This window comes from Seriola lalandi, unplaced genomic scaffold, assembly GCF_002814215.2.
Source record: "Seriola lalandi dorsalis isolate HSWRI2012SDOR001 ecotype SW California unplaced genomic scaffold, Sedor1 jcf7180002053927, whole genome shotgun sequence".
In the NCBI taxonomy this organism is placed as follows: Eukaryota; Metazoa; Chordata; class Actinopteri; order Carangiformes; family Carangidae; genus Seriola; species Seriola lalandi.
In genome coordinates, this window is record NW_019524480.1 from 287,558 (window position 1) to 302,641 (window position 15,084).

The 15,084-nt window shown below is 39.0% G+C and overlaps 1 protein-coding gene across 1 annotated transcript in view; it reads left to right on the top strand.

The window, feature by feature from the left end:
* The first annotated feature begins 4,193 nt into the window (after positions 1-4,193).
* esamb (endothelial cell adhesion molecule b) overlaps positions 4,194-15,084 on the top strand; it is a 47,013-nt gene continuing 36,122 nt past the window's right edge. The window contains exon 1 of the mRNA XM_023402300.2: positions 4,194-4,600. Coding sequence (XP_023258068.1) covers positions 4,546-4,600 — 55 coding nt within the window. The 5' untranslated portion in view covers positions 4,194-4,545. The remainder of the gene's footprint in view (positions 4,601-15,084) is intronic.

Genomic DNA, 15,084 nt, shown 5'->3' on the forward strand with positions numbered 1-15,084 from the left:
CACACACACACACACACACACACACACTCGCACACAAATAAAGATATCAAAATCACATTTTGATAAACAAAAAAACACTTGACATGAAACAAATTTGCACTCTGGGGATTGGGGACTTAGAATTACCATTAACACTGTAAGCCAACTTTTTTACTTACCCAGTAGATATTAAATAATTACAAGGTACAGACGGAGCACCTGCTGTACAGCCAGGGTTGGACTGGGATAATAATTTAGGCCGGGAATCTAATGTCAGCTCAGGTTAATCTAGACACATTACTGTGGATAAAAACTGCTTCAAAAAACATACAAAATCATCCAAGTGTCTTCAGTTTCAAAAGTTTGTCAATTGCACTTGTGTATTTAAGGCTACAGAAATAAACATTCATGCTATTTTTCTGCATTATTGCAGTGTTTGTCTTGACTGGAGGTCCTTACACCCGACAGAGAAGACTAAACTGGTCTTTATTTTCAGTGTTCATTTCCATTTATACACATTTCCTGCTTTCCTACATAGCATGATGAAATGTTAATCGCATTCAGTATTTTTTTAAACATACACTCAGTTCATTAGGTACACCTTTAGTCAAATACATCAGTCCTGTAATTCCTCCCTTTCATTAAGGTCATAGTGTTCAGTCAAGAGAGGTGTATTGCACCATTCAGACAGGAGTGTCTTTTTTTTTTAATGTGTCCTGCCCTCATTGATATAAATAGCGTAGACAAAATAATAGAAACACCTGTCACTAGAACACAATAAAATAAAATAAAAGTTCACACCTCTCTAAAACAGTTTCAAACAAAACCCAAAACATTATAACCTTCATGAAGATAGGATTTCCTAACAACTGAGTAAATAATAAGTCGTCGTGATTTAAAAACTATTTACATTGTAATTTCCCAAGGGACTTGTTTTTTTGTAAGTGCATCGCAAGTGTGTTATCCACTAATAATATTACTGTAACCCATAAAAATTAAACATGTACTCAGAAATAATTTGAAAAAATGCTTAACAGTATATAATAGTTTCCTCTTAAACACTAAGTCCTCAACACCCCCCCCCCCCCAAAGGAATAGCAAACACACACATACGATACACATATACTAAAACAATAAATAAATGAAAAATTCCCCTTAATAATTCACTTTAGGCTTCTTCCCTTGCACTTACACATTTGTATTTTATTGATACAGCGTTACTGAAATACACAGTTTGCCTTCATAAAATTATGTTTTAAAAAGTTTCACAGCTCATATCACTGAATAGTCCTGAATCCAATTTGACTTCTGTTTGAATAAAACAACACTACACATTTTTTTACCAAAATAAAACTTAACCAGGTTTAACCTTAAAATCAGACAACAATAGAAGAAGACAGGGGACAGCAGGCTCCACAATATGGGAACAACATAAATAAGTCAGTGGTATAACTGCCTGTCAGACAGTAACTCTATTGAAGCAAATAAAAAACACAACAACACACACACACACACACACACCGAGCCTTACGTTCGTGTCTTCATGTGTGTGAATGAGGTTCGGTGGCTTCCTGCGTGTTTAATTGTGAACCTCGGCTCTCAGAAAACATGTGAAGCTTAATATCATGTAATAAATCCATTATGTTGCATTAAAAATACAACACATCGCCCCACCTACATTAATATTTCACCTGATGACCCATTTATTGTGAGCTGAGCCAGGACCTCAGACTTACATTACAATGTAAAATCCCACAGCAGCTTCTGTTCTCCAGCATAAGTGGCTGCACAGTGTTTTCCTGTGAGACTTTTACCTGTAAAAGTCATTTCTGCTCTGAATTAGACTTTGTAATACATCAGGTAATGCATGGTAATTGAGTTGACATTACATTTATTTGGACCTGAGTTTATTTGAGTGTTGTCATTGGGGAGTTTTTGATCATTTTAATGTTTCCAGAGGACATAAAAGGCACCATTGACTTTGAGTATTAGTTTTATTCTCTGAAACAAAAATTACTGCGTTGACCTTGTGGCTGACTTCAGAGTAACAGAGTAAGCTATCAGGCTATTTTTACAGAAACTGTTCTAACAGACCTGGCGTGAGGCCTCTAAGGGACCAAAACAGGTAAATAAGAAATGTGACATCCTGCTATCATTCTTTGTTGTAAAGTAAGAATTTATTTAAAGCTGCTCTAGTCTATATTTTATATTAACAATGAAATTACTTTGTGTTCAATTGAAAAGGGTCAAACCCACAAAGAATTATCACCCACTAAGTTTCCAGAGTCTTTCAGCTCTTTTTTTATGGTTTTCTGGGACACAATTTTACTGTTTTAGTTCATTCCCACCACAGCAGGCAGCTCTTGTCAGTGAAATAGCTGCTCTACAAACCCAATGTGCACTACTTACAGACAGACAAAGTAAACAACTAGCTGCTGAACAAAGTGAAGCACGTAGCAGCAGAGTGAATACTGAACATATTCATCAATGTATTACGTGATGGCCGATTCCACATGAATATTTAATTGCCAGTGCCCCACCCACTGGCAGGTTAAACTAATACCCCTTATGGACAACAAGAGGAATCATAATAACATAAAACTATGAATAGCATATACGCACACAAGTTTTTTGCATGTGTTACGCTCATGAAGTTCTGTACTCCAGGGGTGACACGCTTTAAAAAAAAATGAGTGCCTGTGAGGACAAACAACAAAGGCTCTGTGGGTGAGCTGGTCTTCATTTGCTTTATTTAAACGTTAACTGCCAACTGAAGATTGCAGCTCGCCCACAGCTTATATAGCCTCACAGGTGGCCTCATGCCTGAAATACATGTGTCTGTAATAATATAAAACATATATACATATAAACAACACACAATGGGCCTTTAAATTAATAAATAATATTACATAATTATCCTATGTGCCACACATGCAACTAGGAAGGAAAGAGCAAACAGGACACCAGTCAGTACAATTCAAACATGCAAAACCACCACAGCAATTGTGAACTTCATGGGAGTGTATAAAGTCAAGCCCCCGTCTCATCTCTCCCATAAAGTAAGTGAGCAGTTTGTGCCAGTTTTAGGAGAAAAAAGAATGAAAAATAGTAGAAGAGCCTGACGCTCTGCTAAATGTCATAAAATAGCCCATGCCAAAAAAAAAAAGAGCTCAAATACTTCAAAGAAATAAGAGAGAAATTACTTAAAAGCATTTTTGGCAGACCCACTCCCTTTGTCACTGCTTATGACAGTGATGGAAAGTAACTAAGTACTTTTACTCAAGCATTGTACAAATTTAGTTACTTGTACTTTGAGTATTTCATTTTCATGCCACTTTATGCTTCTACTCAACAACATTTCACAGGGATATGTGGCACTTTTTACTCCACAGCAATCATTTAGGCAATCTGTAGATACTTTACAGATCAAGGCTTTTGCATAGAAAACATATGAAGAATTTATAAATATGACGCTTTAAACTACTGGTAGAAGCAAAACCATTCATTCATAATTGGACTTTTTTATCAGTGTTTGAGGAATTTTTACCTGCAAAAAGCCAAACATTTCATGGTTACAGCTTCTTAATACTTGATTTTAATCTTAATTTATTTTTTGATAAGGTTTGGAATAAGCATTGAGGAGGTTCCACTTTGAGCTCTGGGACAACTGAGAGAGATTTCCTACCAACCAAACAATCGATTGATTAAAATAATCAGGGGATTAATCCACAGTGAGAATATAAATTAGCTGTAGCGTTATATAAAATAGTTTTAAAAAATTGCTCCACCTATCTAATCTATCCACCAATCTATCTAATCTAATGATACAGAGTACAGTAGTATAAAACTTTTTCTGCATTGAGTACTTTCAATACTTCAAGTATTTTTCTTGATTTGGCAATACTTGCCTTTACTTACATACTTTTACTGAGTAACAATTTCATTGCAGGACTCTTAGTCTTAATGGAGCATTGGTACTTTTCCATTGGTACGCTTCCTCCACGGCTTCCTTATTAACACCTACATACTATGATTGTAGCAGGCTACTAACTGTTTACTCTTCTGATAAATGACAGGTCTTTGCTCATTGAAGAGTTGTAGTTGAGGTTTTGTTGCCAGGGGGCGTCACCGAGCAGCTCAGGCAGGTGAATAAGCTCCTTCAGTTTACTGTGTGTGGAAGACACGAAGGAGCGACACACACACACACACACACACACACACACACACACACACACACACACACTCTCTCTCAGGCACAGCCGGGCAGCAGGAGTAAAGCAGACTGGAGATGAAATGAAAGAAAGAGAAAAGCTGAATGCTTTGTACTTTCAAACCGGTATGTGAGGTGAAGGCGAGCGGAGCCGCCGCCGCGCTCTGCGATGTCAGCCGCTGTTTGTAGGCGGGATGGCAAGAGGAGAGGGAGCTTTATCTGCAGACGCTGCCTTTCTGGTTTCTGTTAATTGCTACCTGAAGACAATTAAGCGGCAGTTTGGGAAGTGAAGCGAGTGTTTGGTGTCAACTTTAAAGAAGCTCCTGTCTGCTGGAGAAGCCGGTGGATGTTGCGCCATGAAGCTAAAGACAAGACTTCGAGCTGTGCTGATGTTAATATGGATTTTTCAAGGTAAGCTAATTAATTCACTCGACGCTCATTAAGCTGCTGCAAGTGGCCGCGTGCGAGTGAAGCCAGTCCAGTGGGAGTTTGTCATTATTAGTGAGAGTGAAACACGTTTTAAAAGACATTTTTGAGGAAACGTTTGATGCTTTCTTCTGAAAGTTGTCGTAAACGCTTTTCCTGTCATCAAACTCCACTTTTGAACCAATTACAAAGTCGAAAAAACAAAACAATTATTATTATTATTATTATTATTATTATTATTATTAATAATAATAATAATAATAATAATAATCAACTTATGCCAGTGCGGAGTTTAAAGGTTAATTGTAATGATTTAAGTCAGTAAAGAACATACTCTATGTCCTGTTCCTGTATGACCTTTCACTCAGGCTACATTAACACCAGTTTTTTGATCCACACTGCTTTAAATCGTGAGCAAGGTTAAATGCATTGAAATGCATCACCCACGTTCATTCCCAGAAGACTTATCAGCAGTTATGAGAGGGTATTAGCCTGCTCAGGGGCCAAAGATATGTCTTGAACCCCCCACCCAGCCCCTTTTTTCTTCCAACCTCAAGCAAAATTTTGAATTCAAATGCAGGAACAAGCTCACTGACAATTCATGAAATATGTAATTTTTATTGCTGTGAATTCCACAGTGGCTGCCTCTGCCTGTGTTTATACTAGAGGTCCCCTTTTAAGCACACAGCAGAGTACTCTTCATCTTAAGAGGGCATAATGTTGTTGCATGGTTGAATGCTTTGAAATGAGTTTCAAGGAAGTCAAATGTTTTTCATTTGCTTTCTTTTAGATGGTTATTGTCCCTTGTCAGGTTAAAAATAGCATAAAAGCATGAGCCTACCTGAAAGAGCAGGATGTCATTTTGGACAAGAAATCCCACCTGTCACATTTAGGATGAGAGTCACTTAGGAAATATGATGGTGATACACTCTCAAAGTCCTGCATCCAATATTGGCTTTTCACTGATATGGCTTGTATACATGTACTGTAGTTGGCAATGAATTCAGGGATAACCAAATAACAACGCAAATGTGAAGTGCCGTATTGAAATATTACAATTTAAATGTTTTGCATAGATTTTAGTTGAATGGTAATTGGATATACAGAGTTTTTGTCATATTTATTTCTTAATTATAAGTTTGGACTGTAAGCATTTTATTTGGAGCCAAAACTGAGGGAGTCTTTTTCCAGCTGGATGCTACTACTTTACATAATCACACAAAAATTTTGACAAGATGTGTTAAATACAATCAATTTTCCTCTCTTTTGAACAAATATTCTGCATCATTCACGCTCTAACCCAAAAAGGCCTTTAGGCTCTTCTGACTTGGCCGATCTTGATGCTGTTAGCGGTGCTGCTGCATCATTTCTTACCAGATGTTGGCGTTCCTCCAGTGCGGAAATCAGAGATTGTTACAGCTCACGTCTTTTATGTCAGGATTTGTTTGGTTCAAACTCATGTTTCACTGAGGAGCAGCTTTGGAAAAGACAAAGAAAAGGATGCTTACTTTTGGATGCTGAAATTACTTAGAACAGTGATTCCCAAACTGCTACGCAAACTACTGGTGGTACACGAGACTCCACCTGGTGGTACGCCAGAGCCTCCCTGTTACTTCGTGACAAAGTTATCTGATAGTAGTAGTAGTTGTAGTGGTGGTACAAGGGGCCTATAGATCTACAGTATCTATAGAAAAATAGGTTAGATGTTTGTTGTGTGTAACAGGTGTGTGTAGGTATCTGTTCATATTACTGAAACGGAGCGGAGGAGATCGATAAATGGACGGAGCACATTGCTTAGTTCAGTTTCTTAGCCTGCTCGTTTCTAAATGGTTGTAACTTTCCCCCCATTGTTGTAATCCACAGACAGAGAGGGGAAACAACAGGGACAGTTAATTAGAGAGAGAGAGAGAGAGAGAGAGAACTGTTTTCGGAGTGATTTTGCTCATGTGCTCATTAATAAATCTGTTTTTTGAATTTAAACAGTAGCCTTATTCTGTTGTTATTATCCTTTCTGAGGCTACTGCATGGTTAAATCTTATTTTATGGAAAAAAAAAACACTTCAGTTATTCTGGCGCTGGGCCTGAGGAGGAGTAGCAGCAGCAGTAGCAGTAGCAGTAGTAGTTGGTGGTGGATTTATATACATGAGGTATCTTCAGTGGAAGTGGTACTTGGTTTGGTGCATAGTGGTCTATGCACCAAACCAAGTTTGGGGACCTGCGACTTAGAAAGTGTGTATATGTCTTTGTTCAACAATGCAGAGGACAAATGAGTCGAAATCTGACTTGTTTTCATGGGCTTTTCCATGGAAACCGCTGTAGTGTGACATTACATCTGCCATCCTTTGATTTAGTGTAACTGCTAAATGGAATGAAACAAATGAATGAACTCTGTTTGCGGCTCACTGACAAGCAGCTACAGCCGCTTCCTGTTCAGACGATCGAATGGATTTCTTAATTTGCATGATGGATTTCCTTTTTATATTTCTGACAGCCGCTAAGCAGCCCGTCAAAAGCCAATCCTGCCTGTCAGAAACTTCAGAATTAGTGGTTCAAGAAACGGCAGCGCTAAACTGTAGTGCCCGTCTGCCCGATACGACTTCAAATGAGCCAAGAGGACTCGGCTTGTATTAATGAAACACAGCAGCTCATTGGCTTTACATGAGAAGACCCATACTGTAGCTAATTGGCTACCAAATGTTAAAATAAATCTCTTAATACTCAGCTGCTTCCGGGATCCTTTCATTTCTGCTGATCTGAGACATATGCTGAACAAAGTTTTATTACCACCGACAGCTGTAAATCACATTGTAGTGATACAGTACCATGCCGTATGTCAATGCTGTAACACATTACCGCTGCCCAACAGATTGCTCAAATTGGCTTGAGGACAGTGACAAGGTGACTTGGCACCAAGTAATCTGAACGTGGAGTCAGGTTAGCGTGCCAGCCTCACCACCCCACCCCCCCTCCTGTAAAAACGCCTCTCTCTTTGGCCCGGCTATTAAAATATTTTCATGTCCTTGGTTGATTGTGCTCGGAGACGGCTGGTTCATAATGAGACGGGAGCCACTTGGCTCTGGTGTAAGCTGATGTTTGTGAGCCAGCTATATCCCTTTTCATAGAATAACTCACAGAGCTTAGGGTAATTCTGATAATGTATCGCATGATTAACTAAACAAGAAATTAAACGGTTGTGGTCGAGCGTTCCCAGCAGGGTTCTGCAGGAGAATTAACTATCCGTGCAAAGTCAGAGAACGGCAATAAAGAGTCTCAGAGATCAGGGAGATATCTGGAAGTCAAAGTCAAAGTACTTCTAGCTAGCAAAGTAATTGTGTAACAGTGTGCTTAATAAAATAGCAGAACGGCCAGGGTTTTAAGTCAAGCTTGTGCACAAAACAATTGGTCTATCTCGCTGTCAATCAAGACATTCATATTCGTAATCATTGGAAGCAAATTGAGCTGTTGTATATCCTTGTTGTTGCTTCCCATTATCCTTAATGGGGAAGAGGTTTGCACAGATTTCACTGAATAGTTGCCTGTGCCATGTAGGGATGGGTACCAAGGAGTAGCTTGCTGCTTCCTGATTGGTCAGAACCGTAGTACTGATAAGCTTTATGGACATTTGCTACTGCAACTGTATTTGAACGTCATTTATTTGTTCAACATTAGATGTTTTTGTTTGTATACTTTTAAATGAACTTTTTCCCTGTGTCCAACTGTTTGCTAAATATGATGAGCTCAATTAGTGTTACTAAACTACTACTATGTTTTTGCCGTGGTGTTTATATTCTCTGTACTGTAGTTACCCTGGACATGCACAGGAGGCTGACTCTAACAAAGTGAAAAGAAACTGAGCTATGTGAACAGTTGCATGTAATGGATGGAAACGCTGGCAGTCTCATGGGACAATATACCATAAGGTATATTTGAGGTGTGTAGGATTAAGTGTCTCTGCAGCCTGTCCACTCCCTCTGGCTCAAGTTGGCGGGTGACTCCACGGCCTTGGTTATGTGGGGACTGACACCTAATTGTCATATTAACTGAAGTTTATTTCGTTTTCTAAATTCATATCAGGGCTGCAACTAACAATTATTTTGATTATGTTTGATTAATCTGCTGTTTACTTCTTTTGATTAATCAGAGTAAAATGTCAAAATATTGTGAAAGGTACCCATCACAACTTCCCAGAGCCTAACGTGACATTTTCAGATGTCTTTTTCTAGTTCAACTGAAAGTTCAAACCCCAAAGATATTCAATTTGCAGTGATGTTTGATGAAGAAAAGCAGTAAATCTTCCCATCTATAAACTTCCAACCAGAGAATATTTGCCATTTTATCTCTGCTTTGCTTTAAAAAAGACTTAAACAATTGATCATTTATCAAAATACCTTTGTTGCTTAATGTTTTTCTATTGTTCAACTAATCAATGAAGTGACTAATTGTTTCTGCTCTAATCCATATTATTTACCAGCATCGCTTAGAAAAAGTGTTTGAGTTTTCTCTGCTCCTGAAGCCTAATAAACTAAAAAAACATTAAAAGCAAACGTGGTTGTCATCATTCTTCCTTGTCACCAGTACAATCTGCTGCTGATGCTGTACGTCTTCTGAGTCACCTCATTGAGCTGAATTTATCTCCTCTGGCTCAAACTGGTAAATTGCCACCAGTTTCACATATGGCTGCATTTGTTAGGCTGACACATACCTTAGTGTGGGTGTTCCTAATTGCCCACAGTCCACTCTGTGTACCATGAACACTCTGAGGACCCCCGTAGAGAGTGTGACTCTGATTGGAAGAAAGAAAGAACCAAAGCTACCTAAAGGATTCTTTCATGTAAAACTAGGTCAAATTAATTGGCTCACGCTCGCCACACAATAAAGGACAGTGATGCTTGGAATTTTTTATGTTCCTACACACAACAGCTGCTGCATGTTTGACTTCATACTGACACCGATGCATCACAACATCAAGTGATCTGTGTTGATTTTCCAGTGACAGTTAACAGTAGTGGAGGTTGACAGGTGTTGATTGGAGCTTTGCATGCCGGCTCACTGAGCTAATGTGACTTTGAGGCAGGTGAACAAAACATTTTTACATCAGTTTCTGTGCAAAATGGGATTCACAATTTTCTTGCTTAAAATTGAGATCATGATTCTCACAAATTTTTTTTATTGCTTGTTTACATCAACTTTGGAAAACATATAGGAAATGCTCCTTGTTATTCGCTTGAATGCATCAGCTTCATGAATCTGACACTGAGGATGAAAAGCAATCAACTTCAGTCTCTTGTCTTCTCTTACTTACACAACCTCTTCCTTGTGCCTATGGGAGCGTGATGGGCATGGTGACGGTGATGCACTGTATAAGGTTACTGGTGTCTTTTGGATTTGGACTGGATTTTCTGCTTGACCTTTATAGCTTCATCATATTGCAGTTTGCGGTGACGTTTAAGGTGATTATATAAATTTGTGGTGTTGCCCTGCGGCTGTTAGTACTGTAAACACTGCTCGCATTGTTCGTGATTTTGAAATCGTCTTGTCTGAATCTGTTGTCTGTTTTTTCAGTAGGAGCGCAGTGAGGTTGGCTCTATTCCTGATCTATTCCTCACCACCATTTCTGCTTCTCTGAGTCACGTGGTGTAACGCCACGTTGTCATTTGTTGAGGGAGAAAGTAGGAGCGCTTGTTTTGATGCAGCTGATGTCGCTAATGAAAATGCGGCACAATTGTTGCCATTTAGAAAATCACATAGATTTTAACTTGGAATTAAGCTGCAATAGAGGGGACAGTCTTTTCTCTTCCTCCTGTATTTCCCATCACCACACTAGTAAAAAAAAAATGGCTCATCGGGGGGGTCTGCAGGTCTTGGTTCCCTTAAAGGACTTAGAAAACTTTAAAAATCAAAACATTAAAACATGTAGTTTAAAAACTTAAATTTCATTTGCAAAGGTCCTGACCTTTTTTTCTTGCTTGCCGTAGACGGGAACATCAGCTATAAGTTTTGTCTGTGTCGAGGGAGTTTCTAGAACATTTTAGAGAAAACTTGAAAAAAATGATGGATGGATTAAACAATTAAAAAATAAATAATTCATTTTTTAATTGTTTAATCCATCCATCAGCTTTTCCTCTTATCTGGGTCCTGGCATGGATGGATTATGATACTGACCCCCTGCCTATCTTCACAATCTGAGCTCTGTGACTTTCAAACTAGAAATATCACCTCATTCAGAGGTTCTTGCCGAGGGCACGGAGACAATAGGGGCCCCGTTCAGTAATCTATACGTGACTCTAGGGCACATGAATTGATTCATTATATTAGAAGTAATTATTATTATGTACAGCAGGGAGGTACTGACAAAAATGTCAATAAATTAATGCACTTAAAAAATAATTGTAGGTCTTATTGTGTGTTTCCCGTCAGTCTTCATCACATGACAGTGAATAGGGTGTTGAATTGCATTCTCTGTGAAAGTGTCTTACGCAGTCAGTTAGATTTAGTCTGGTGAACACTGTTTATGTTATATTTCAGGCTAGGTTTGCAGGTTGTGCTTGCTTTGGGAATATCATTATATTTCAGCCGTGTTTCTCCTGCATCAGAAAAGAAAAACATGGCACACAATGTTAACCATTATACTCACAAACTAATCAGCATTTTGCTTGCCGGATGGCTGGCTTTGATGTGAGGTACACTGAGTGCATTAGTGACTTTCTATCCACAGCACACTTTAACAGTCCAATAACACCCATCATTATGCTGCTCAGTGAGGAAAGATTTGGAACCGTTTTAGCAATAACTTCGACTGTGACTGAAGATAATGTTATATACTTCATAGAAGAAGAGGCATCATGTGTTTACATCTCCAGCTCACTTCTCTAACCATGACTGTGAAAGCTCTTTGGTTTATTCATGTTTTTTGTTTAAACTGAAAGGCAACAACAGTCTACAAGAGGGAAGGAGAGTTAACAAGTTAATCAAAAACCAGTCTAACCAATTGTGGGTGATATGTTTCTCAATATGAGTTAAATGAGTTTTAAACAATTAATTCACTGGAGGTGTATTTGAAATTAGTTGATGTGAGGGTCCACGAGACACAGAGTTTGCCTTCTACCCATGTCCTGGACTGTTGTCGCTGCAGACACCTGAGGAAACAGGGAGTGCATCCTTTTTAACAGACTTTCTATGTATTTAGACTGACAAACTACAAACATATTGGAAAAGCTTATCGCATGAATATCTGGAACTTCTGTTTTGAATATTTGAATATGTGTCTGTGCACAGGTAAATAAGCACCTGCCCGCTAGTGATGTGCTGGTAGCAGTTGTTTAACAATACTAAGCTAAAGGAAAACCATACCACACACTTGAAGACACTCAGAATACAGCTGAAACAAGAAAATGGAGATTGCTTGGTTTTGGTGACTGGAGGCAAAAGAAAAAAAAACAAAAAAAAACATTGTTGCATTTTCATAATAGATATCCCAGAGTTCATGGTAGAGCAGGGAAAATAGTCAAACCTCTCTGCACAGCTAAACCCCCAAATAAAACATGATGATCACAAAATGAACAACTTAAGGTTTTGCCCCAGTTCTCACCCTTAATCCCTCTTCTCAGTTTGGATGAGAGGCTCACCAGAAACAGCTCGGAGGGGTAACGTCGTGTTGTCTTACTTAGCGAGGAAGCTTCACTATAGGGCGCCAGTAATGGCTTGTACACATCATCTGAAGCCAACAGCGGAACTGAAATCATTTAAAAACTTATATGAAATTAGGTTTCTATACTCATGTGTATTGTACTAATCCAGCCCTCATATGGTGCACTTGAATTATTCAAATTACTTGACGAAAGGACTGCTCACAATCGTATACAGTATTTATCACATCCAAAATACAAAGACCAATAAAAACCTGGTGACAAAACATAAGACAGAAGAATAAAACAAACAAAACAAGTCAAAACATTCAACAGCTCATATTTACCTCCCACCTCCATGTCTTCATGTCTGGTCAACTCAAATTAAGTGCATGAATTATACTGGTAAACTGGTAGTTTATATAAACTACATGTTCTTTTAGCATTTTAGGGGAAATAAAGGCTGTAATAAGAAATAACTACATATTTCTCGAGTCACAGCGGTTGGCTGTGTTGTGTCATGTTACCAGTGCCGTAACGGCTAGAAAAGCTGTGCTGGTTGAAACAGAAACAGCCCATCCAAATGTGCTGGTTTTTCCATACACCATTATATTGAATGGTTGTTCCTTTCTCTATTTGAAAACAAGTGGCATGTCACACTTCAATTCAGATTTTAAAAACATATAAAACAGAACAGATCAAAGAAGAAAGGGAATTGGACGTAGAAGTGAAAAGACACAGCACATGATCCTGTTGTCTGAAATTAAACTGAGAAAACCCTCAGTTTTTTGAAGAACATTTTATTTTCAACAACACTGAAAATTAAACAATTATTATGTTAAGAAAAAATATTATATTTGATATAGTCACAACTGGAAATGATGCTTCTCATGTTTTAAAACGTTTATCTCCCAGCTCAAAGGTAACGTGTCGTCACAGAATCACAAGAGATGGATCCTCTCAGGCTGAATCATTAAGGCTGATGCCAGGTTAGCTGCAACCACAACTACCCCAATAACCATCAGCCTGTCAGCTCATTAACTCCCACTGCTCACTATCGGACCACCACAAAGGCTTTGTTTAAATGCACTCACTGTGTTTTCAGTTTGGTTAGTTAATCAAATCCATCTGTAAACTTACCTACAGATTGTGACTGAGTCAAATGCAGGTTGTCGTATAATTAAACTTAAATATTCAGTGCAGTGAATCATAATGAAGCCCAGGCTGACTGAGCAAGTGGTAGTGCAGCCTGACAGGTGTGTTGCCCCCTCTCCGTCACCTCTCCATCTGTGTTCCATCTTCATGAGACTAATGATGTGGTGACCAGTCCGGTTTTGCCACCTGAGAGATGAGGACACCTCAATCTTCCCACTGTGCCAATCAGATGGCCGCTTTGCTCTTTAGTCTCACCTTGGCGACAACATCTTCTCAGCATCTAAATCATAGACGTTCCGCAAAGGGAAACGCATCCAAAGGAGGTGTGTTGAGTTTGTGTGAGCCACTGGTTTCCCTGCTGATCGTAGCCCGTAAATGATGCATCTCGGAGGCGTGTGTCATTTAAACCCCAGGCGTGGGCGAGGGTCGTGATGATTTAGACCAGGTGCACCCTGAGAAAATGGCACACACTAATGAGGTCCATTCCCTCTTTAAATGAGACCTTTGCTCTGGGTAGAAACAGATGTGTGAACTTCAAGAGAGCATGCATGCAAACACACACATGCACAATGCAAGGCTAACTAACTACCGTCTGCAGCGATTTGCCACGAGGCATTTATGTTGAGTTTTGAGACAGAGAAATCCTATTAATGCTGCTGTTCATGGCTCGAGAACCTGTTAACCTGCTGAAATTAATTTTCAGGCAGATTCTGCAGTTCAACACAAATACTCAGTTCCTCTAGCGGAGAAGCAGCATGAGAACAGTAATTGTAAGATGTTGTTACACTAAGACATAGGCTCTTTTTTTTTCTTTTTTTTTTTTTAAAGCAATGTGACTGTAAAAAAAAAAAACCTGTTTCATCAGCATTTTAAAATGTTTGCTTTTCTCCAAAGACTAAGATTGATTTTCATGGGTAAAAGGCGTGAAAACTGCTCATCTGTAAAGACAGAAAAAAAACACCTTTTATTCTTTTGACTTTGTAGTGCAGGTAGGAAATAGGCTGTTGGTTCGCTGCAGATGAGTTTTCCACTAAGACGCTATAAGATTATAGTCCTGGTTGGCAGGTATAGTAAAATAACAGGAGATGGGACTTTTTTTTTTTTATTGTGGTGTCATAGGGTTGGATGGGTTTTATGTCAAGCTGTATTGGTAATTGGTTAGTTTCAAAATGGTAGATGATAGCCGTGTGAAACTGGTGCATTTTTATGTGTAAAAGGACAGAATTGGCGTGTTCGGAAGCAGGATGGCTTCTCTCAGAGTAGAGATGAGAGATTAGTATTCATTGAGGAGTGAGAGGCATCTTTGCTCCTTTCTCCTGTTGCTCGACTGTCTCGCCAGATGGAGGGGAGGGTTGTTGTGGCCAGATTAATGCTGTCATCTGGTTTGAGGTGTAACCTGGCCTCACGGGCTTCAGGCGTGGTTATGTGAGGCTAAAGAAGGTCCCTCAGGTCAATCCTGCCGTGGCGAGGCAACTCAACGGCACGGGCTGCAGTTATTCCTCCTCACAGATTAAAACTGCATTACACCGTGCCTCTGTAATGTTACTCCCTCTCATGTCATGCACTCTCCAAGGAAAGCTTGCCTTTTTATTTTACTTTAGTCTACTGAGAACCTTCCTTAATATTTACAATGGAATTATAAGATGTTACCTGTGGTCTGAATGGTTTTTAAATGTTTTACAAGGCTAC